Genomic DNA, 23,888 nt, shown 5'->3' with positions numbered 1-23,888 from the left:
GAAAACAGAGGTGGGGGGAGGGAAGGAGAGAGGAAGGAAGGAAGGGAAGGAGGGAAAGTTTTCCAGCTTTAATTTTGGTGCTAAATCCACTCTGACCAAGAATATAAAGCAATCTTCAAGGCACAGTGTTGAGAGCAACTTCAAGAAGCAGAAAGGCTATTGCAACTGCCACCAATGAAGGCAGGACAAGTTTCCAGTAAAACATTCTCACCAGAAAGCACTAGGCTAGCCGGCAGGGAGGGTGAACAAATCTTGGACTCAGAGGAAGTCTCAGGAGTTAACAACTACTCTCAGAAGGCTGTGCACATGGACAAGTCTTGAATGAAGCTGTATTTTTCTCCACTGATGAACAAATAATTATTTTATATTGTTGAAAGATTATTTAGAAGGCCCTACTAATCTTTCTATCATCATTGCCTCGAGCTCAGAGGAGGAAGGCATTTCAGACAAGTACCAAACACTAAGGAGGAATAGCAGAGGGAAAAATAAAAATGAAAAGGGAGGAACAAACAAAAAAAAGTTATTTTGCCCTTACTTTTATTTTAAATCTTCATGCAGGAAAACAGATAACTTAGGTAAAGCATACAACTGCAACCAATGGTAACTTTAGATAAAAGACTGAGGTGTTAAACCCTGTACCCCTAATTATTCTCCCTGAACACTTCACACCCCAGCATTTCCCCTGACAAGAGAACTTCAAGAGCTGAGCTACTCTTGTAGGGAATCTAAAAAAATAAAAGACTTACAAGCCATTAAAAAACCCCAAACAAACCAAAACCACCTTTTTACAATTGGGGGAAATTTGGATATGGACTGAATGGTGGATAGTATAATAGAATTACTGTCAACTTTCTCAGGTGTGATAATAGAGTTATAGTTATGTAGGAAAAATCCCTATTGGTGCAAAAGTATTTAGGGATGAAGAGTTCTGATATCTAACTTTCAACTGGTTCCTTAAAAATATGTATAATATGTAAATACAGCATAATGTTAACTGTTGAATTAAGGTAGAAGGTGTATATAGACCATTATACTATTTCAACTTTTTTTGTAGTTGAAAATTTTCATTATAATAAGTTGGGGGGTGGGCGAGTATAGAGATGTATAAATCACTTAACCCCAAACCAACTACAGGAGTTAAGTTATACTATGTGCATTTCTATTTCAGTTAAAGCCAGAAGATAAAAGGGTCTTCTATAGTGACAGAAACTTCAGGGACTATGGCATGGCAGATGAGGGCCAGGAAGAGGCCCTGCATTGTTGGGAACTGCTCTGCCCGGTTTCAGGAATTGTACCCATTTAAGGCTGAGTGTGTGACCTCTGGGATGTGAGCCACTGAGACAAGGCTTGTCTATGGCAGCAGATGCTGCCCGTGCTTCATTCTCCTGCCCCCAAAGCATGATTGGAAGTCAGTGAGGGGTAAGAGCCCCCTAGGGGGGCAACCTAAGCCAGACTCAATCACGTGGGAGGCCATCATGGGTGCTGAGACAAAGAAGGAATGACAGACCCTCAACCCTCACCTGGCTACTCTAACAGAGCCCAAGTCCCCATGTCCTCTGGGAGAAGCGTTTCCTGGCTCTAATCCACTTAAGCCTAAATACCTGTGACAGGGAAGACCGTGCAACCTTTCACCAGCTAGCACAGGGCCCAGGTAATCTGGCAAGATAAAGAATTCTTAACAAACCTGTGAGACCTACTCTGCTAAGAATGCTTTTAGTTAAATGTTTTTATTTTCCCATAGTTTAATAGCCTTTTAGTTGACAGACCTTAATTTAAGGACAAGCCCGAATGATTTTTTGTATACTATCTACTGTTTACTGTCTATCCATGATTAATAAGCTTGTACCTGAATGCCTGTGCAAAAAAACCAATAAAAGCCTGTCTAGGCAAAAGGTACGCGGCACTCTCCCCTAGAGAGAGTGTCCTGCCCCTTTTCTCCACAGGATTCGATAGTCCGTGTGAATTTGTCTTGATCATCCATAACTACTTGGGCACTGCTGGTCAGTGCATGTGTCACTACATTAGGAGGTAGTAGCAGCCACAGCCTGAAGTTGAACTTCCACTTATATTCTAGCCCAGGAAATTATTCTCAATTGCCTTTGCCAGCCTCGTGCTCTTTGTTGCAACTGTCTAGAAGTCCATACTGGTTCTATCATCACTACACCTATGAAACATACACAAACCTCACCAGGAAGTAAAATTTACTTCGTAAACCAATTTAATACCCTCCCCATACCAAATGACACACACCAGAAGCTGCAGACTAAAAATAAATGAATCTGTATTCATTACTAATCAGTTGGCATAAATTAATTTTCACAGGATTAAGTGGCTATTTCTTTTCTTGTGGATATATATATTCTGATATTTATTCAGGCATTGTATTAATATGTTTTACTTCTTATTTACACGATTTGCCTCAAGTGATTGTGGAACTCAATTTTTTCCCTTACTTGAATCTACTCTTTATTTTTCAATTACAGTTGACATTCAATATTATTTTGTATTGGTTTCAGGTGTACAGCATAATGGTTAGGCAATCAAATACTTTACAAAGTGTCCCCCCCGATATTTCAAGTACCCATCTGGCACTGTACCTAGTTATTACAATATTATTGACTATATTCCCTATGCTGTACTTTATATCCCCATGACTATTTCATAGTTACAACCAATTTGTATATCTTAATCCCTTCACCTTTTTAAAAAAATATTTTCTTTCTTTATTTTTAGAGAAAGGGGGAGGGATGGAGAAAGAGAGGGAGAGAAACATCAATGGGTGTTTGCCTCTCACATGGCCACCACTGGGCACCTGGCCTGCAACCCAGGCATATGACCTGAGTAGGAATCAAACCAGAGACCCTTTGGTTCACAGGCCCGCACTCAATCCACTGAGCTACACTTGCCAGGGAATCCCTTCAACTTTTTCAGCTAGCCTCCTAACTCCACTCCCTCTCGCAACCATCAGTCTATTTTCTGTATCTGAGTCTGTTTCTATTTATTTTGCTCTTTTAAAAAAAATAAACATCCACCATTTTTTAAAAGATTTTATTTATTTTTAGAGAGAAGGGAAAAGAGGGACAAAGAGAGGGAGAGAAACGTCAGTGTGTGGTTGCTTCTCACGTGGCCCCCTACTGGGGGACCTGGCCCACAACCAAGGAATGTGCCTTGACTGGGCATCAAACTGGCAACCCTCTGGTTTACAGGCCTGTACTCAATCCACTGAGCTATACCAGCCAGGGCTATTTTGCTCTTTAGATTCTTCATATAAGTGAAACCATATGGTATTTGTCTTTCTCTGTCTTATTTCACTTAGCATAATACCCTCTAGGTTCATTCACGTTTTCCCAAATGTTAAGATTTTTCTTATTTATGTCCAAGTAATATTCCATTGTGTATATGTATACACACACACACATTACCATTTTTTTATCCACTTATCTATTCCTGGGCACTTGGGTTGCTTCCATATCTTGGCTATTGCAAATAATGCTTCAATGAACATAGGACTGCATATGTTCTAAATGACTATTTTTTTAAAAAGCGTTTTTAATTTGTTGATTTTAGAGAAAGAGAGGAAAGGATAATGGGAGGTAGAGACAAATACTGATTTGTTGTTCCACTTATGCATTCATTGGTTGATTCTTGTATGGGAAATGACTCAACTCATTACTAGAGTGTCAAAGGAAAAAATTTAAAAGCTAAAGAATGAAAGGAAATACAAAATAAACTAAATCAAGAATACCAAAATTAACTCTCAGGAAGGAAGAGTTAACTAATTCTAGGCTTAATTAACATTAGGTATTACCAGTAATTCTTACCTATAATTACTTTCCTAGAATCACTTAGATTAAATTTCAAATGCTGGCTACACTAGTGATACATGAATTCTAATCAATTTAGACTTAGGAAAAATCGTTTACATCTTTTATTGCTTGTAATTTAAAGTCAATTTTCCTCAATTATGCTACATTTCCTTACATGCAAAGGGTACAGTGAAATGTCTTACACTTGTGTTTAACTTGAAGTGTTTCTGATTGATAGTTTCCCAAACTGAGAAGCAGATAAAAACAGGACAAATTCCATCTCTCTCTCCCCCACCATGTCAAACTACTACTTTAAAAATTAACTCTGCAATAATATTCTAATAACAATGTATGGTGTCAGGTGGATGCTACACTTATCGGGGTGATCACTTTGTAAGTTATATAACTATCACTACATTGTATACCTGGAGCTAATATATTGTATGTCAACTGTAATTGAAAACTTTTAAACTTACTTAAAAAATAAAATAAAATAAATTCTGCTGATGGACACTAACTAGATAAACTGATGACTCAACTCCCAGTGAGGAGGAATAACTGTGTAGCAGGCTTGGGGTAATGCTCTTGGAAGCCACCAAAATGCCCTAATTTACCCAAATGTAACCTGTTCATGCATGAGTCAAAGCCCAGTGCCTGTCCTCCATAAGGGCAGCCCACATAGCTTCCCTGAGTTCTCTACGTGGGTGTCATACAATTTCAGTAACCTTATGTCTTGATGCTAATCCTAACTCTTGTGGGTTTATCTCCACCACCAAGTCATGGGCATCTTTCATCACCATTTGCTTGGAGTACCTAGAACAGTACTGAATACAGACATTGCAGAAATTTAGTAAGTACTTGTTTCTTTAGGCTTTCTGGCTCAGTACATACATTTGCACTGGTTGTGATTAAGACTCTCTGTGAGGCTTGACTCACTTTTTGGTAAGGAGGAAAACAGCTCTTCCAGGAGTACTTAGTTCTGTGTTTCCACAAGTCATACAGTAAAATAACCCAGAGTCCTATAGCACCCAGGCCCTTTTCATTTGGTCAAATGTAAATATGTCAGAATGGGATTACTACTCCCTTTATCTTGAGGCAAAAAATAGCCTTTTCCCATCCTCACACTTTACATTTCCTCATTAATGTGACTTTTTATTTTAAGCACAAATGTTTTACCTCTGGTGTCACCTTAGACCTAACACAGTTCTTATATTTTTAAGAAAGGCCAGGGATCGTGGCCATAAAATGTAATAAAATGCTTGACCAGAAAGTCAAGTAGCCAAACAAATACTGCACATTATAAACAGCTAACTACTTTCTGTCATTATCCAAAACCATGAGAAGGACAGCAATGGTATGTAGTGAGCTCATCATCATTAGTCTTTATGGAGAAGCATAACGGCCATATGTTAGGGGATGCTGAAAGCAGTAATCCACTCTGACAAGAACTGAGGCTAAATAATAGCCCTTCCAACTTTAAGGTTCTAGAAAGTTTAATTTGTCAGAAGGCAATGGACAGCATTTAACTGATCTCAGGTCACACTGCCTATGTAATTCTGTAGTTCTCTCACTATACCCCAATATTAACTGCATATAGGCCGCTGAGTTACTCACTGGTCACCTCATTATCAAAGACAGGTATCATGAAGAGACAAATCTCAGATGCTTACATTAACTCATGTAAAATACAAGAGTCACAATGGATTATTGAGAATAGAAAGTATCATATGCATTATTAAGGGCTATACCAACGTGGGTGATGGTGTTTTACAGAGATCTGAATTCCCAAAGCCCTGTTAACTCCTTTGCTCAGGTTAATGAAAAATAGACTGGACTATTAAAAAAATCAGTTCCTAGTACAAATTCACGCTGAAGTTTTTGGAGCATATCCAATTTCCATGGTGACTGCATAAAGTACAAGAGCACAGTAGAAATCAATATAGCAGAAATCGGGACAGCAAGCATCCTGAGTCAGTAAAAACCAGCGGTCACAGTATCCTGCTTTTTCTCCACAAGTTCGTAAGTCTTATACTGTCAGATCCCTGATTCTTTCAAGGTCTCCGGTCACCGAGTCACGTCTTTCAAACTCTTACTATATGACTGACTTCCTGCAGGTGTTTTTTTCCAGCTGTGGCAAGATTTTGTTTGTGATTTCCTACAGATGTCAGTGGTTTTTATGTCCTTGCCCAGAAAGCAATTTTGTTTTCTACAGGGTCCATCTAGAATTCCCGAATTTCAGGTTGGTGAGAAGAAAGACAAAGGGGGTTGGGGGCCTTCCTTAGCTTGGAGAGGAGAAATGAGCAGTGTCTGAGCCCTACAAGAAATCTACACGCCTGCCTTTGAGGCAAAGGACAGCCCCCGCAAGAGCCAGTACACCGCTCCGGGTAGCCGTAGCTGGAAGAACAGGTTCCCCAGCTCTCAGCCCCGAAGTTCCAGTGCCCCCGCCACCTTCAGGTACCCCAGCTCCAGACCTCAGCGGCACCAGCCCTCGGTCCTGAAGCCTGCCGGAGGCGCGTAGTCGCGTTCCCACCCGCTACCCGAACTCACAGCCAGTCTCCTTCTTGATCTCTTCAAGCTCTTCGTCCCGCAGTAACGTAGAGGCCCGAGACCCCATCACTGAGTCAGGAGCTCCTCCGGGAGCAGGCGCGCAAGAAGGGACTGCGGCAGTCGGAGGGAAGGGGGGGAAAGAGGAAGGACCAGGGGTCAGGAAGGTAGAGGGTAGCGTATCCACCGCCGACTGGGGACGGTACCCGTGGGTGGTGCGCGGCCGGGGGCGGCCTCCAGGGTGGCCAATCAGGAGCGAGGCTGAGCCCGGCGCCGGAGACGACGTCGTCGGTGATCTTAGCTCAGGCAGCAGAATGAATCACCAGAGCGCCCAGCCGAGTAGCTTTACCGATAAGCCCCGCCCCCGGAACTGTGATGCAACTCCTTAAAAGGGCAATGCCACTCTGGCTCTAGCGACCGCAATTAAAGGGGCAATGCCGTTGATTCACTTTACAACAAGCTAACTTGTGACAGGCAGCCCGTAACCAAGCAGGGTCTCACAGAACTATAACATAGAAATCCCACCCTATGGGTAGCAGTCGGCGCAGAAAAACAATAAAAATAGACAAAACGTCGCTTGGGCTAACTCTAGGGTGTGTCTCCTGGGAACCGCAAGCTGGGAGTTGCATTTCTTTATTTTTCTGAGAACCCCTCTCTCCCTCCTGGCCACTAGGGGCACTGGGAAATCTGTCTCAGGGCCGCGCTCTGATTGGCTCTTCAGGAAACAGCTGGACCTCTTGTTGGGCGCGTCCGTTGAGTTGAGCGGGTTCCCTGTGCTCCCTAAGTTTCCCTTGTCCTTAGATAACCGCCGCCTTGGGCTTGGAACTCGCCCAGAGTTCTTCTTCAACAGCAATCCAGTTTTAAAGTTGTAAAGACTGAAGCTGGAGGAACTCACCGTTTGGCGAAAACTGGGTCAGGATTTCCCAAACTCCCTTCGGATAAAAACCCAAACAGCAGAGAAGAGTAAATTCCTAGTGTATGGTTCGCCTTTTATTATTATTATTTTATTACTTTGCCTTTAAAATGAGGAATTTTGCATTTTGTTCCTATGACACATTTTTATTTTCTTGAAGAAACCCTACCTGTTAAATTAGTACACCCTCTCAGGTGAACTACCGGTAGGTCTTTTCCTGTGCCTTTTAAGAACCTCCTCACACCACCCCTGAAGTGTTTTTTTTCTTTTTAAATTTTTAAAATTTAATTTTCACACACACACACACACATATCGATTTGCTGTTCCACTTATTTATGCATTCATTGGTTGATTATTGTATGTGCAGGGGCCTGGGATCAAGCCCCACAGCCTTCCCCACCTTGGCCTAACTGAGCTGCTGGGCCAGGCCTTGAGATGTTTTGTACAGATTAGGTTTGAGATATGATTAGAACCAGATTCTAAGCGCTATCACTTAATACCTACACACTGCGGGGCTCTTAGCAAGCTGCCCAATTTAACTTGGGTTATTAGTTTTTACCTTTGCCTAAGACTTTGATGGCTTACCACGAGACCTAGGTTCTAGACTCACTGAGTTGTTTTCATTACTGATTTGCTCTTGAGGGAGCTGGTGATGTCTGCTTCCAGGTCCAGAGTGTGATGGTTTTGATATGCCTGTCTAGAAGCCATAGGAGCTTCTTTTTAATCTTGTGTGTATGGGTATGGTAGAAAAATCTTGATGTCAGCCACCTGAGTGTCCCTGTTGTGAGTCCGTCTTGAAGCCCATCTCTAGATCCTGACCTTAGTTTTTCCTTCCTAATCTTGAATCTTCCATTTGCAGGTGTCCTCAGTCAAAGCTTTCTTTGCTTTGTGTTAATGTTTGTTTGTTTGTTTCTGACTTTAGCATTTCTTAAGTTGCCTTACTGTCCGAGCATTTCACAAACTTTTGTTTCTTATCTTTTAAAAATATAAGTGAATTTTTGGTCTGATTTTTCCAGTATTATGTCCTATTGTTTCTGTGAAAATTCCCCTTTTGCCTATTGGATTGACTTAAAAAAAGAAAAATGATTTTTTCAGACACTTTGGTGACAATATTCTTTGGATGCTTGACGCTTGATCTTGCCCTAGACTACACATACCCTCCCCTAGGTGCCTGGTTTTAGTTCAGGTTCCATTACCTTCTAAATGTGTGACTTTGGGCAGGTGTCTTAAATTGTTAAGCCTCGGTTTCTGCATATGTAAATTAGGCAGTGGTTGTTGTAGGCAACAAATAACATTTGTGAAAGCACTCTCCTAGGGGTGTCCAACCTGGGGCCGTGGGCTGTTTACGGCCCAGGATGGCTATGAATGTGGCCCAACACAAAATCGTAAATTTACTTAAAATATTGTGAGATTTTTGTGTGTGTGTGATTACATGTTGCAGTGTATTTAATTTGTGGCCCAAAACTACTCTTCTTCTTTCAGTGTAGCCTTGAGACACCACAAGTTTGGACACCCCTGCTAGACCTTAAAATATAAAAATATAGGTTATGTATCTAGCTTAAATTACTACTTATCTTCTTACCTTCTTCCTAGTTGAATTATGCCTTAATTATTGCATCAATTTTCATTTTAAAGTAAATTGCTAATTCAGTGGTTGACTATTTGTAGTGTGGCAAAGGCAAGCAGCTTCAACCATAGAGGAAAACTTATCTGGGGTTCTATATGCAAGAACATCCAAATAACAGGATTCTAAAAGATACTTTAAAAAAGATTCATCTTTTAATATACAGTGTTACACTACAAATATGAGTGTCTACTATGAATGATACTTATGTCTATAAGATAAAGTTTTTTCTTTGTACATTTCTGCATTATCATTCTTTATAATAAGCACGCATCATTTTCACAAAACAGTTGGATTTATAAAACTTGTGTATGGCATGTGGCAGTTTAATCTGTTAGGTGATGACTTGTTGATGACACTCCGGCAGCCCAGTGCCCGAGCTGTGGCCCAGGTTGGATGGAATGGCCCTGGCAGTGACATGGCAGCTGGAATGGTAATGGATAAATTGTGAGAGTTCTAAGTCACTTATGATTTGGTTGGAAATGTCAAACTCTGGAAATGTTACTGATCTAGAAGGGGCTAGATCCAGAAGAGGGTAGGTAGATCACAGACATTTCTGGGTAAACAGCTTATTGCAGCATGTGTCACAAATGTTGTTAGTATCAATTTTTGTTCATTTGTTCTTTTCATGTTTTGGGTTGGTATTAAGAAGGTATAAGTGTGTGCCATTTAAAAGCCTCTAAGTGCTTATTTATTTAGCAAAGGAAGGAAAGAGTGTATTACCGCATTTTATAGACAAAAAAGCCAAGCCTACCTTGCCTTAAGTCCTATGGTTTTCTGTTTCCCATGTAAATATTAGAGTTGGTGCTTAAAGAGATCTTTTTCTCATTATCATTCTAAAAAGTTGAACGAAACTGAATTACTCTCATAGTTTTTATTTTCTTGTCCCTTCCAGGTATGGGGAAAGAGGAAAAAAACCCACTCTTCCCAAAATATTTTTAAAATAGTAGATCTCTTTTATTTTCAAATGCTTAGATACTCAAAGAAGATTATGTGAAGACTGCTTCTGGAATCAAAAGGCATGGATCTCAGCAGTGACTACCATTTCCTCAATCAGATTTTGTGGAGAAGGGTGAAACTCACATTAGTCTGTGGCATCTTTGAGGGAGTGCTCCAGCATGTGGACCCTAACAAGATTGTTGTCCTGAAGAAAGGTCTCTTGTTATTTCTCATACTCTTCTGCCATTTAATAGAGATTAATAACTGAGTTCGAATGATGACTGTGGGCTCCACAGGGATCGTTAGTAGGCATTATTCCTATTTTAGGCAAGGGGTAAGAGGAAGATTAGAATGCTATTTTCTCTAGCAGAACAACATAGCTGCATTTGCCAATTTGTCTCCATTTCTGTACTTTTATTGACATGATAGTGGACAATTTCAATATAGAGAGTTTTTTGATTGGGTAGTTCTTTTCATTTTTCTCCATATACATCTTGAAATTATAAATAACTTCTCCATTAGTTAGAATTGCTTTCATCTTCAACAGACAAATGCACAAAGACATTTTTCTTATGCAAAAAGAAGTCCATAGGTAGGTAGGTTGCTTAGGAATAGTGCACATGCCAGGAGGGATCTCATGCCTTGTGCTCCCGCTCTGCCACCTCAGTGATTGTCTATTGGGGTGGCCAAAAAGTCCATTTAGTGTTTTCTGCAAAAAACCCCCCAAAACCATGCATTTTTCATTTTCTCGAATAACTTTCTTGATTTGGATATTTTGAGTATGTCAGCTATCTCCTGCTATTGGCTTTTACTGGGTAGAGGCCAGGGGTGCTTCTAAACATCTTCCAATGCGTTAGACTGTCCCATAGTAAAGAATTATTTGGCCAAAATGTCAATAGTACCAAGAAATTTCACAAACCACTTTTGACATGTTCCATCAGTCACAGTACCTTCTCCATACACTGCACAAATCTTTTTTTGCATTTCCATTGTGTTTTTACCTTTCTTGAAATAAAGCAAAATATGCCAAATATGTTACATATCTTCTTCCATCTTCAATATTAAAATAACTGCACAAAACCCCACTGATTTTGGTAAGGTTTTTTTTTAAGTGCACGATAATATGACAACTGTCACAATACAATCTAACAAAATTGTTACAATTGAAGTTAAAACAACTAAGCACTACTACAGCCATCATACAGAAAAAACTAAATGAACTATTTGGCCAACCCAATATTATTCTCATGGTAATAAAATAACCTACACCTGCCAGCTTCCCAGCTTCATTTCTGGTATATTACTAAGGATACAACTCAGGAACAGCCAAATGGGAGAGATGCGTAGGGCAAGGTATGTGGGAAGGGACTCTCTCATGCCCTCTCTGGGTGTGCCACTCTCCTGGATCTTCCATGTGTTTACCTTGAAGCTACAATATGTAGTTTTTTATTCAGCTAGAATATTGACTTGCTAGGGTAGTTGTTTTCCTGGCATGGTAAGTTTCAAGTTCACTATTAAAATATGCATAAAGGGCATTTGAGAGATTAGTGTTATTGTTAACCATATTATGACTTTTGTGGGCTAGCATTAATTCACTTGGTAACTATTTATTGGTAGTTTTATATCCCAGGGTTGTGTTAGGTAGTAAGGATATAGATAAGAGTAACATCTCTGCCCTGGCTGGTGTGGTTCAGTGTGTTGAGTGCCGACCTGTAAACCAAAGGGTCGCTGGTTTGATTGCCAGTGAGGGCACACGCCTGGGTTGCAGACCAGGTCCCCAACAAGGCCTGGGTTGAAGGCATGAGAGGCAACCACGTGTTGATGTTACTCTCTCTTTCTTCTCTCCTTCCTCTCTCTTAAATGCGTAAAATCTTTAAAAAGAAAAAAAACCAAAACACTGTCCCCATACTCAAAAAACTTAGCCTAGTAATGAGACATAAGGAAGTGTTAATGCGGTACTACAGTGTGATATCCTCTCTGATAAAGGGACGCACAAGATGCATTGGAAACACAAAGGTTCAGGTACCGGTAATTTAGATCTGAGTGGTAGGATTAGTACAGTGGGGAAGGCTTCCCTAAAGGAGGAATTGATGGCAGAACTTTATTCAGGTGAGTAGGAATTAACTGGATGGGAAGAAAGGGGCAGGCTGTTTTAAGCGAGTGGTTCTCAAACTTTGTGCATCAGAATAACCTGGAAGATTTGTTTTTTTAAGGTCTAGGACAAGGATCAAAATTTACATTTCTGACAAGTTTACAGGTATTGTTGATGCTATGCTGGGGAGCACTTTGAGAGAACTATTGTTTTAAGCAGAAGTAGCAGCATGTACAAAAATATAGAGACATGAAAATTTACTGCATTTAGAAAACCTAAGTAAATTTTAGTGGTGAAGATGTGAGAAATAAGGCTGGAGAAGTAGGCATGGATAATTTAGAAGGATCTTACATATCATATCATTTTGACACTTCTGAAAGCAATGTGAAACAATCTGAAAGATTTTTAAGTGAGGTGTGGCTCAGTGGATTGAGCACTGGACTGGGAAGCAAAGGGTCACTGGTTCGATTCCCAGTCAGGGCACATGCCCGGGCTGCAGGCCAGGTCCCCAGTAGGGGATACATAAGAGGCAACCACACAGTGATGTTTATCTCCCTCTCTTCCCCTCTCTCTAAATAAATAAATTAAATTTAAAAAAATTTTTAAGTGGGAGGAATAAGAATTTTCAAGTTAGTTACTTGCAAATTTTAATGCTGTGTCATTAGGAACCATGCTCAGGTGCTAGAAGGATTTGCTTCCAGGGGCTTAAACAAATTAGGATTTTATTCTCTCTTATAAGGCAGACATCCCAGGCCTATTGTGACACTCCCCAAAGTTGTCAGGGATCTGGGGTTTTTCATCTTTCTGCTCTTCCATCTTTAGCACATGACCTCAAACCTCGGAGTTCCAGACAAGAGGAAGAGGAAATACAGTGAAAGGGTATTCCACCCAGCTGAGTCAGTCCCCTAAAAGATGCGCTGGAAGTCCAGTAGGACACCACTGTCTACAGGGAGGTTGAGCGTGTTTCTAGCCTGAATAGATGATACTGAGTAGACAATAATCAGTAAATGCCTCATGCTTGTTCAACAAAGCATTCAGTCCAAATGAAATATTTTGGTAAGTTTCTCTCTAGTCTTTAGTGACACAGATTTATGTAATTGACATAATATAAGTCTGGTATGTCGTATACACAGTTGTTTTAGCTTCCATTATTACAAGTATTTTCTCATGTAACAGCTGCTGTGAGCATTTCCATCTAGATAAATAACACCATGTTGTACACGTGACATCTAAACTCCCAATTCCTTAACTACTATGAGGAATTTGATTGTTGTCCCTGCCAATTAATATTTTTAGCATGTAGCATGTTGTGAGCATGAACCCTAGAAATAGTTAGCTGCCTTAAAATTCTTCTGGAGTTTGATGGAATAAAAATCAATGAAAACATAGTAAGTATATATACTTAGCCCCAAAGGCTTTAGCATATTCTTGGAAGAAGTTTAAATTTTTATTTATTATTGATTTTTAGAGAGAGAAAAACATCAGTTTGTTGTTCCGCTTCTTTATGCTTTCATTGGTTGATTCTTTTAAGTGCCTTGACCAGAGAATCAGACCTGCAGCCTTGGTGTATTAGGATGATGATGCTCTAAACAACTGAGCTACCCAGCCTTTGCTTCTTTGGAGTAGTTCAGATTCAGTGTGCTACTGCTGCCCTTTTAGTTCCTCGCAGGTTCCCTCTGTTTTTTTTTTTTTTTTTCTTTTTAATCCTTACTCAAGGACATGCTTATTGATTTTACAGAAAGGGGAAGGGAAGGGGAAGAAAGGGAGAGAGACATCAATGTGAGAGAAACATTGATTTGTTGCCTCTTATACATGCCCTGAACAGGGACTAAACCTGCTACCTAAGCGTATTCCTTGACCAGGAATCAAACTTGCAATCTACTTGGATTATGGGACAATGCTCCAACCAATTAAGCCACAGCGGCCAGAGCGGTTTCCTCTGTTTTTTAGTCTACTTGATTCAAAACTATAGCTTTGTAATTTTTTGTTCACTCTTCATTCCTTGGGAAAAATAATTTGGGAATTTTTTATAAAACTCAGATTGGGCACTTTTGAGAAGCATCATATTTTCTTATAGTTTTAGGGAATATTATTTTTTATTAACGAACTGAATTGTTTTCTATAACAGTGAAGAATGTGGAGACTGGTCGAAGTATCCCAGGAGTGAAGATGTTTTTTGGCCATGAGATTGTGAATGGTGAGAGCTTCATATTCCTGGAATTCTGATATTGGGATTTTCATTAGTAAGAAATTCACTGCACTACCTCATTCTAATGTTTGAAAAAATATATTATCTTGCCTTTAATATTGCATGTATGAACTCTTAAAGTTGGTATTTGAGAGTTGACCCTTACTGTTTCGATGGATATTATGAGCAGGATAGTCGTTAGTCATCTTGGTTTCACAATGTGAGGGTGGCTGGTGCTCACTACTAGAACTCAGCCACCAGACAGGAATCTGAACAGAAAGGAATTGTGTTGCTCAGCAAGCAAGTTTAACACTACTAGTTCATAGTACATTCATAGTCCCTTGTCTGAAACCTTGAGACTAAATGTTTCAGAGTCCAGAATGGTTCAGGACTTTTGGAAAACCTAACACAGGATATGTACTGTTCATATTACATAATACCTCAAATGGATCTGGTCAACACTCTATAACGAAGTGCATTTCTACAGAGAAATGGGCGGATAATCATATTAAGTGGAATAATATAGCATTATAAATAGCATGTCAGTTTGGGTTTCCTACTAAAAGAGTTACCAAAACTTTTCTTGGTTTGCAGAGCTTTTTTGGGTTTTGGAATCACAGGAAACAGCCCTGTTCTTTATTTCTGCCAACCAAAGCCATTTGGCAAGAATAGGTACAGTTGTTTGCCTGAAAGAATACAGAAGCTCAGCTGGTCCATGTGCTTCAGACAAGCCAAATGGGCTAAGAAAATGGCTGGGAGCAGGAACTGTTTTTGCTTCCAAGAGCTCAAAAGCAGAAAGCCCACCAAGGAGGAATGAAGATCAGTGCAGGGTGGAGAGGGTGGTAGGGAGGGAGGTCTCAGACTGCATAGGTTTCTGTCTTCTTACCATTTGGGCAAATATGAGGAAAGGAAAGGACTCCTATAAATGAGATTACTGCTGTTTGAAAGATTACTTTGTTTTATAAGAAAAGTAAGATTTAGGGAGAGATGAAAATCTTGCCAAATTAATGACTGCCAATCCAGACCCACTTCTAGTCAACTATCTAACTGTCCTTTGTCACTGAAGATGCTACTGTAAGCACTCTGTCCCTGGAACACCTTTCTATAACATGGCAGTGAGAGTGGTGGCAGTAGTGGGATTTTTCATTGTGTTTTAAGTATTAGCCTTTGCAGAGGAGCAGAGCTCTGGACTGGCTCCAAGCTAGGCTGTGGATGGGCTCATAATGAGAGGTGAAGGGATCAGTACTACCAGCTCCCTAACTCAGGAGAATACTAACCATTGACTAGCTTGTGGTCTGTACACATGGATTTCATCTCCTCCTAAATTCTTTCTCAAGGCTTAGTGTTTGTTCATCACTGTTAAGCTCAAAAAATGACTTCCTCCTTCTTTGCCCTGTGTCTCAATCAGGGGTGGAGGGGGTCTCCCTGAAAAGCACCTTGAATAAGAATTATCAAGATGAAGGGTAATAATGGGCTGATCATTGTTTTTAGTGAATTTCACCTTCTCTGCCCCTGGCTCAACACTTCTAGGTAGTGCAGGGGAAAGAGACATTTGAGAGAGGCCCTTGACAGCCTTTCCCCCTGAAAAGTAACTAAGTGTACTTACTTGAATCAAGATGCCATTAATTGTAACATACACTATTATTTTTCCCATCCTAAGAAGGAAAAAAAAGCTGCCAGTTAAATTGTCATGTGCAGTTACTGTAAATCATATACAATTTCAGAGCTGTTTAAAATGTGCCTGATCAAATCAATGATATATGATATTTCCTACATTCCCTTGTACTGCTAGGTCAAAAATAGTTTCTGAATCTCATGGAATGTTTTCTCTTATATATCTTTTATTACTTCCAGTCTAGCTTTTATTACCTTTCATGTCACTGAACTACTAATGTAGCAGTCTATGAGAGTTTTGAAGGGGACAGTTCTGTAAATGATTTTGTAGAAAACCCCCAAACAGTATATAGTGTGAGGGAAAGTGCATTAGGATGAGAATGAGTAGAAGAAAAAAGATATCTCTAGAACCAATCTGTATTACCAGAAAGGTGCCTTGGAACACAAAGGGTAAAGGGCACATGTAAAGAGTTTTCTAATCCTTCTGAAGGCCAAGCTACATAGAGATATAGTGATAGGCATTTGGATAAAGAAGAAGTGCTACATATATACAATGGAATATTACTTGGCCATGAAAAGAATGAAATTTTACCATTTGCAACAACATGGGTGAACCTAGAGGGTATTATGCTTAGTGAAACAAATCAGAGAAAGAAAAATATGATTTTACTCATATATGGAATCTAAAAAACAAAATAAATGAACAACAGAACCGAAACAAATTCATAGAGAATCAGCTGGTGGTTGCCAGAAGGGATGGAGGTTGGGAGACTGGGTGAAAAAAGTGAGGGGATTAAGAACCACAAATTGGCAGTTACAAAATAGTCATGGGGATATAAAGTATAGCATACGGAATTCAGTCAATAATATTGCAGTAACTATATATGGTGCCAGGTGTCTGGGTGATCACTTAGTAAGTTATATAAATGTCTAACCACTATGCTGTACACCTGAAACTAACACAATACTGAATGTCAACTGTAATCGAAATGATAGTCTTTTCTACTCTCTTTTATAGATAGCGTATAAGGTCCTCCAGGGACCAACATTTCATTTCTAATTACTGTCTGTGGTATACAGTCAGACATCCACAGCCCATCTGAGGATAGATGGGGTGTTAATTGCTTTCAGGTTGGAAACTGTTGGAAGCCATTTGTTTATTTTACAGTGGAGCTACTGGATGAAGCAGGACAAACTTCATTGGGAGAAAAGTCATCCTCTGTTAGGTATGATGGAATAATTTTCTTAATTATGATGTTACCCAAATGTACACGTCAGGGTAGAATGTCTTAACTCTAATTCACTAGCTGGGTAATTCCTAAAATGACCTGAGGTAATAGAAATGAGAAAAAAATAGATGGGTATTTTCCCCATCTTTAGATGGTATATCCAAGTCAGGTAAGCAGTGGATGAATGGGCCAGCTATGAAACAGATGAATGTCTAGAGTTCTTATCATTGACATGTGGCAAAATCTGTGTATGGCTTTAACAACAAAGAACAATTCACCTGAGTGTTGCTTTTTTGTAAGCACAGTCCAAATACAGAGAGCACCAGGATGGATAAAATGAAAAATGAAGACCTAAGTGTATGTGAGCTTCCTTCTCCTGCTTTTGAGGCACCAACCACCTCTCTCCTGAATGACCTCAAGTACAGCCTGTCGGGTGAGTGCTGGGCCTCTCTTTATTGTGGTTCACAACTCTTCAGAGTTGGCATGACCCTGAGTCAGGGTTCCATGTGGAATGTTCAGCTAAGTCATTGCTTCTTAGTCATTGGATTAAGATAACATCTTGCTTCCTTGGTCGATGTAATATTTGAGTGCACACTATATCTGGACATTTGGTATACTGAGGTGTGGTATCTGTGCCCTCATTGAGCTCTGGTTTAGGAAACACACACTAAATAATTAAATAAGATACATGGCTATAATATATAGTGTGCTAGTGCGAGATGCTGTGGAGAGAAAAAAGGAAGAAAGAGTGGAAGTCTGTGGAGAGGGTGGTTTTACAATTTAGGGTGTCCAGGATACACCTTCCTGAAATGGTGACATGAGTAATGGCCCGGAGGAGGCGAGGGGTGGAGCTATATGGGTATCTGTGGGAAATATTTGGGGAGCAGGAAAGAAAACAAATACAAAGGCCCTGAGATGGGAACACGTCAGGGTCTTGACATGACAGCAAGGAGATCAGTGTGCTGGAGGAGAGTAGAGGAGATGAAGCGGGGTCAGTGGATCATGGGAGACATTGTAATTATTGAAGTGGCTTTTACTCTGAAGTGAGAAGAGAAGCCACTGAGGAGTTTTTGGATTTATCATTTCCCCAATGACTAAGGATTTTGAAGATCTTTTTATGTGTTTATTTCCCATTGAATATCTTTGCTAAAATGTCCGTTCATATCTTTTGCTCATTTTTCTTATTGAAGTATTTTCTTATTATTCAATGTTAGGCGTTCTTTATATATTCTGGGTACAAGCCTTTTCTCATAAATGCTTTGTAAATATTTTCTCTAAACCTGTGGCCTGGCTTTTCATTCTCTTAAAGTATCAAAGGGCAGACTTTTAAAATTTTGATGAACCACATTTTATCTATATTGTCTTTTATGGATAATGCTTTTGATATTATTTCTAAGAAATTTTTTCATAACCCAAAGTTACAAAGATTTTCTCCATATTTTCTTCTAGCTATTTCATAAGTTTTAGGTTTACATTTAGGTCTATGGTCCATTTTCAGTTAATCTTTGTATAGATGTGAGGTATGAATCAAAGTTTCTTTTTTGCATATGAATAACCAGTTGTTCCAGCACCATTTGTTTAAAAGACTATATATTCTTCACTCAATTATGTTTATGCACCTTTGTCAAAAATCAGTTGTCTATAAATGTGTAGGTTTATTTCTCAACACTCTATTCTCTGACATTGATCTATTTTTCTATCTTTACACCAACAATAGACTGTTTACAATCAATTTATGCTTGAAGTCTGGTGATGTTCTTTTTCAAAGTTGTTTTGTCTATTCTCAGTTTTTTAAATTTCCCTATGAACTTTAAAATTAGCCTGTTAATTTCTACCCAAAAAAACCCCACTGCAATTTTTATTGAGATTGCATTGAATTTATAGATAGGGAAATATTGGCATCTTAACAATATTAAGTATCCCAGTCTATTTACCTAGTATATCTTTCCATTTCTTTAGATTTAATTTCTCAGCAATGTTTTATAGTCCCCAGCATGTCTTTATATTTTTTGCCATATTTATCTCTAAGTATTTCATATTATACTATTGTATACTATTTTAAAACTTTTATTTCCCATTGGAAAGTTTTGAGCAGTAGAGTAACATGATCTGACTTCTGTTTGAACAAGCCTCTCTGAAGGCTGTATAGAGAAATGCTGACAAGAGGGCAAAGATGAAAGCATGTACAGGAGGCTATTGAAATATTTTAAGATGAGTGGGTATGATGGGGCTTGGACTGTAGTAGTAGCTGTGTGGATGGTAAGAAGTGGCAGCCCTGACCCATGTGGCCCAGTGGGTAGGGCGTCATTCCACAAAGCAAAAGGCCACTTGTTCAATTCCTGGTCAGGTAACATGCCTGGGGTTCAGGTTCCATCCCTCTGTTGGGGCACCTACAAGAGGCAATAGATCCATAGTTCTCTCTCTCATCGATGTTTCTCCCTCTCTTTCTCCCTCCCTTGCCCTCTCTCTAAAAATAAATAAAATCTTTAAAAGAAAAAAAGAAATGGTGGAATTCTGGATGTATGTTGAGGTGGAGCATACACGGCGTACTGATGGATCAGATGTGGATATGAGAGAAAGAGAAGAATCAAGGATGACTTCAGGGGGTTGAGCCTAAGTTATTAAGCCGAGATGGGAAAGACTATGGGTGGAAAAGGTTTTGGGGAGATAATTAGGACTTTAGTTTCTGTCAACCTAAGTTTGAATGTTAAGTCTAGATATGAGGGGAAAGGTCTGAGGTAGAGCTATAAATTCAAGAGTTAGCCTGTAAGTGATATTTAAAATCTTGAGACTAGAAGACATAGCTCACCAGAAGAGTGAGTATGGTTAGAAAAAAGAAAGAGGTTCCTGGACTGCGTCCTGTGCCACTCCAAAGTTTTAGAGGTTGGGAGATGAAGAAGAACTACATGTTATACTGTAATTGTAATCTTTTCAATTACATAATTTAAAAATATTTAATTTTCAGAACCTAGAGAATTCCAAAAGGTTGGACATTGGCCTTTCTCCAGGACTAATTTTTTTTAATTAAAAAATTTATTTTAAACTGTAATTTTTTTGTTTTGAATATGCTTTTGCGACAGCATGGATGGACCTGGAGATTATTATGCTAAGTGAAATAAGCCAGCCAGAAGAAAAAAAAAACACATGGTCTCACTTAGATGTGGGTTCTAATAAACCAAATAAACTGCTGAACAAAAAACAAAACAAACCCCAGAGGTATGGATACATGGAACAGACTGGGGAGGGAGACACTAGATGAAAGAAGGGGAAGAGATTAGCCAAAGAACATATAAGCATAACCCGCACACAGACAACAGTGTGGTGATGGCCAGAGGGAAGCAGGGTGAGGGCTGGGTGGAGACAAGCAAAGGGGTGGAGTGAAATGGGGACATCTGTGATAATGTCAACAATAAAAATAAAGTTTAAAAAAGTGCATATCTTGAAATATTTTAGGACAACCTATAGGAAGAAAACATTCCTGGATTATCACAGGAAATGACTGAATAGTCCAATTCATAAAATTATCAATGGTGGGGCTTTTGTTTATTCTCAGTTGACAAACAGGATGCTAATAGTGTTCACTGTGTGATGGGCTGATGCAGGCGATAGTAAAATAACATTGGATGTTTGAGTTACAATAGAGTAGGAATTTATTAATATGGCTAAAATTAGTGGGAAGGCTACTCTATTTCCAAGGAAGACAAATATATCTCATACCGTCATTCCCCTGTAGAGGAAGAAGAGGTGACATACACAGTCGTTGATCAGTTCCAGCAGAAGTTTGGTGCCGCAGTAAGTATCACCTCATTCATGCTCAGTATTGTCTGCATATGAGTATCATGTCTATGTCTCACACATTTTTCTCTTACTATAAGATTACTGATGTTTTCTCTAATAATTTAACAAAATATTTGAGTGCCTACTGTATGCCAGACATTGTTCTGAAGTTTGGGATAAAACAAGAATCAGTTTCCAGCCCTCAAGGAGCTTACATTTTAGTGCAAGAAGATGAATAATTATATATCACCTGGTGATAAGATTTATGAAAAACAAATGAAGTGTGGTGTGGTGAATAGAGCGACAGAGAGTTTCTGTTTTTAGACAGAGAAAACCTCTGTGAAGAGGTGACTTTGGAACACAGACCTGAAAGAACAGAGCCAAGGATGTGGCTACCTAAGTTAAAGAAATTAAAGAAGGTGTAATTAGCAAGTGCCAAGGCCCTGAAACTGGAGCACGTGTGGCTTGTGTGAAGGAACAGCAGGGAGGTTAGTGTGGCAGGACCACAGTGAAGAAGAGTAACAGGAAGTGAGAAGAAACAGGAAGTAGTTCAGGTAGGGCTTTTTTAGACATTATAAGGATTTTGAATTTGGCTTGAGTGAGATGGACAACCCCTGGCACTTTTAGAGGAAAGTTGGAAATTTGTTTTTACTTATGTTTTAAAGACACAATTCTAGTTGCTCTGTTTGGGCAGTTTTTCTATAACCATTTATTATTTTGAGGCATGGCAGCTTAGGGGTATAGTTCACAGTTGGACTTCTGGGGAGTCATTATGCTTTCTGTTTAGGTGCAAGCTTATGCTTGTGTCTGCATGGGTACATTTTGTAAAAATGTTTTAAAGATTTAATTAATTTATTTCTAAAGGGAGAGAGAAAGAGAGAGAGAGAAACGTCAATGTGTGGTTTGCCTTTTGCACGCCCCAGCTTGGGACCTGGCCTGCACCCAGGCATGTGCCCTGACTGGGAATCAAATCGGCAACCCTTTGGTTCACAGGCCAGCACTCAATCCACTGAGCCGCACCAGTCTGGGTTTTTTTTTAATTTTTAAATTCTATTTTATTGATTATGCTGTTACAGTTATCCTGATATTTCCCCCATTGCCCCCCTCCACCCAGCACCCCCTGCTCCCTCAAACAATGTCCATTGTTAATGTCCAGGGGTCATATGTATAAGTTCTTTTCTTTTTAATTTTTTTAAATTTTTTTATTGATTATGCTGTTACAGTTGTTCTATTCCCCCTTTCATTCCCCTCCACCCTACCCCCCATCCCCTCCATTACCCCCCCTTTAGTTTATGACCATGTGTCTCAAGTCCTTTAGATTCTATATTTCCCATGCTATTCTTGCCCCCCCCTTCTGTTTTCTATCTACTGTCTATGCTACTTATTTTCTGTACCTTCTCCCCCCTTCTCCTCCTCCCACTCCCCTGTTGCTAACCCTCCTTGAGATCTTCATTTCTATGTTTCCACTCCTGATCTAGCTGTCCTTTTAGTTTGCTTTCATTTTAGGTGTGGTTGTTAATAACTGTGAGTTTGTTGTCCTTTCACTGTTCATGTTTCTTTAACTTCTTTTTCTTAGATAAGTCCCTTTAACATTTCATATAATAAGGGCTTGGTGATGATGAACTACTTGAATTTGATCTTATCTGAGAAGCACTTTATCTGTCCTTCCATTCTAAATGAAAGTTTTGCTGGATAGAGCAATCTTGGTTGTAGGTCTTTGGATTTCATGACTTGGAATACCTCTTTCCAGCCCCTTCTTGCCTGTAAGGTCTCTTTTGAGAAATCAGCTGACAGTCTGATGGGGACTCCTTTGTAGGTGACTGTCCCCTTAGCTCTTGCTGCTTCTAGGATTGTCTCCTTCATTTTAATTTTGGCGAATGTAATTATGATGTGCCTTGGTGTGTTCCTTCTTGGGTCCAACTTCTTTGGGACTCTCTGAGCTTCCTGGATTTCCTGGAAGTCTATTTCCCTTTGCCAGATTGGGGAAATTCTCCTTTATTATTTGTTCAAATAAGTTTTCCACTGGCGGCTGTGCCTTTCCCCCTTCTGGTACCCCTATAATTCGGATGTTGGAGCGTTTAAAGATGTCCTGGAGGTTCCTAAGACTCTCCTCATTTCTTTGAATTCTTGCTTCTTGACTCTTTTCTGTTTGGCCATTATTTGCTTTCTTCTGGTCCACTCCATTGATTTGAGTCCCAGTTTCCTTTTCATTGCTATTGGTTTCCTGTGCAATTCCATTAATTTCAATTAGTTTCGCCTTCATATATTTGTCTAATTTGTGGGTATAATCAACCAGTTCTGTAAGGATCCTGATCACCAGTGTTTTAAACTGTGCGTCTGAGAGTTTTGCTATTTCTTCATCGCTTAGATCTATAGGTTCTGGGGCTTTGAGATCTTCCTGCACCATTTTTGGTCTGTTCGTGCCAATTAAGTGTGAGAAGCAGCGCCTTGAACTCCCAGGTCTCTGGGTTGTGACGCTGTATGTGGGGGCATGGTCAGAGTGGGGAATGGCGACCCCCTCTGCTGTTTCTCACAGCTGGGTGAGGAGCAGTGCTTAAGGTGGTTCCCTTGGGCCGGGCCACTCAGAGTCGCTGGGTTATGACGCTGTATGTGGAGGTGGGGTCAGAGCAGGGAAATGGCGGCGCCCTCTACTGCCGCTTGCCACAGGACCCGCCGGGCCCTGGTCCAACCGCCCACTCCCTCGCCTGTCCACCCACGCACAAATGCACGACCACAGTCAACACGCAGCACCGCTCCTCCGCTGTCTCCCCCACGGTCGCTCGCCTGGTTGCTCGCTCAGTGGCTCACTAGGTCCAGCCCTGTGCCTGGATTCCGTGCGTCTGGATTCCTCGAGTCTGGATTCCGCGCCTGAGTCCGTCTGACCGAGTTTTCCTGTGCAACCCCACTTCACCAGCCGCTGGTTTCGTCCCTTACCGGTCAGGCTGAAGAATTTGTTGTTAACGGACTTCCAAAAAGTTCAATTTTCCGTGTTCTGGTTGTGTTTTCTGTTGCTAATATCTAGTTGTCTCTAAACTTGGTTGTGTGAGAAGGCACGGCACATCCACCTATGCCTCCATCTTGGCGGAAGTCCTGTATAAGTTCTTTAGCTAATCCATTTCCTATACTGTACTTTACATCCCCACACCTATTCTGTAACTACCT

The 23,888-nt window shown here is 40.0% G+C and overlaps 2 protein-coding genes across 2 annotated transcripts in view; one reads left to right on the top strand and one right to left on the bottom strand.

Moving 5' to 3' along the window:
- The window catches only part of CHP1 (calcineurin like EF-hand protein 1), a 41,403-nt gene extending 34,751 nt beyond the window's left edge, over positions 1–6,652 (bottom strand). Inside the window, exon 1 of the mRNA XM_037161699.2 lies at positions 6,354–6,652. Within this exon, the coding sequence (XP_037017594.1) occupies positions 6,354–6,420 (67 nt within the window). The 5' untranslated portion in view covers positions 6,421–6,652. The remainder of the gene's footprint in view (positions 1–6,353) is intronic.
- A 554-nt stretch (positions 6,653–7,206) lies between these two features.
- The window catches only part of EXD1 (exonuclease 3'-5' domain containing 1), a 39,586-nt gene continuing 22,904 nt past the window's right edge, over positions 7,207–23,888 (top strand). Inside the window, exons 1-6 of the mRNA XM_037161795.2 lie at positions 7,207–7,326; positions 9,863–10,041; positions 14,047–14,115; positions 16,889–16,946; positions 17,255–17,382; positions 20,683–20,741. Of these exons, the coding sequence (XP_037017690.2) occupies positions 9,909–10,041; positions 14,047–14,115; positions 16,889–16,946; positions 17,255–17,382; positions 20,683–20,741 (447 nt within the window). The 5' untranslated portion in view covers positions 7,207–7,326; positions 9,863–9,908. The remainder of the gene's footprint in view (positions 7,327–9,862; positions 10,042–14,046; positions 14,116–16,888; positions 16,947–17,254; positions 17,383–20,682; positions 20,742–23,888) is intronic.

The sequence above is a fragment of the Artibeus jamaicensis genome, unplaced genomic scaffold (assembly GCF_021234435.1).
Source record: "Artibeus jamaicensis isolate MK-2021 breed Jamaican fruit bat unplaced genomic scaffold, CSHL_Jam_final contig_1132, whole genome shotgun sequence".
NCBI lineage: Eukaryota > Metazoa > Chordata > Mammalia > Chiroptera > Phyllostomidae > Artibeus > Artibeus jamaicensis.
The sequence above is the reverse complement of the archived record's forward strand: the minus strand, read 5'-3'. Positions and strand labels throughout refer to the sequence as shown.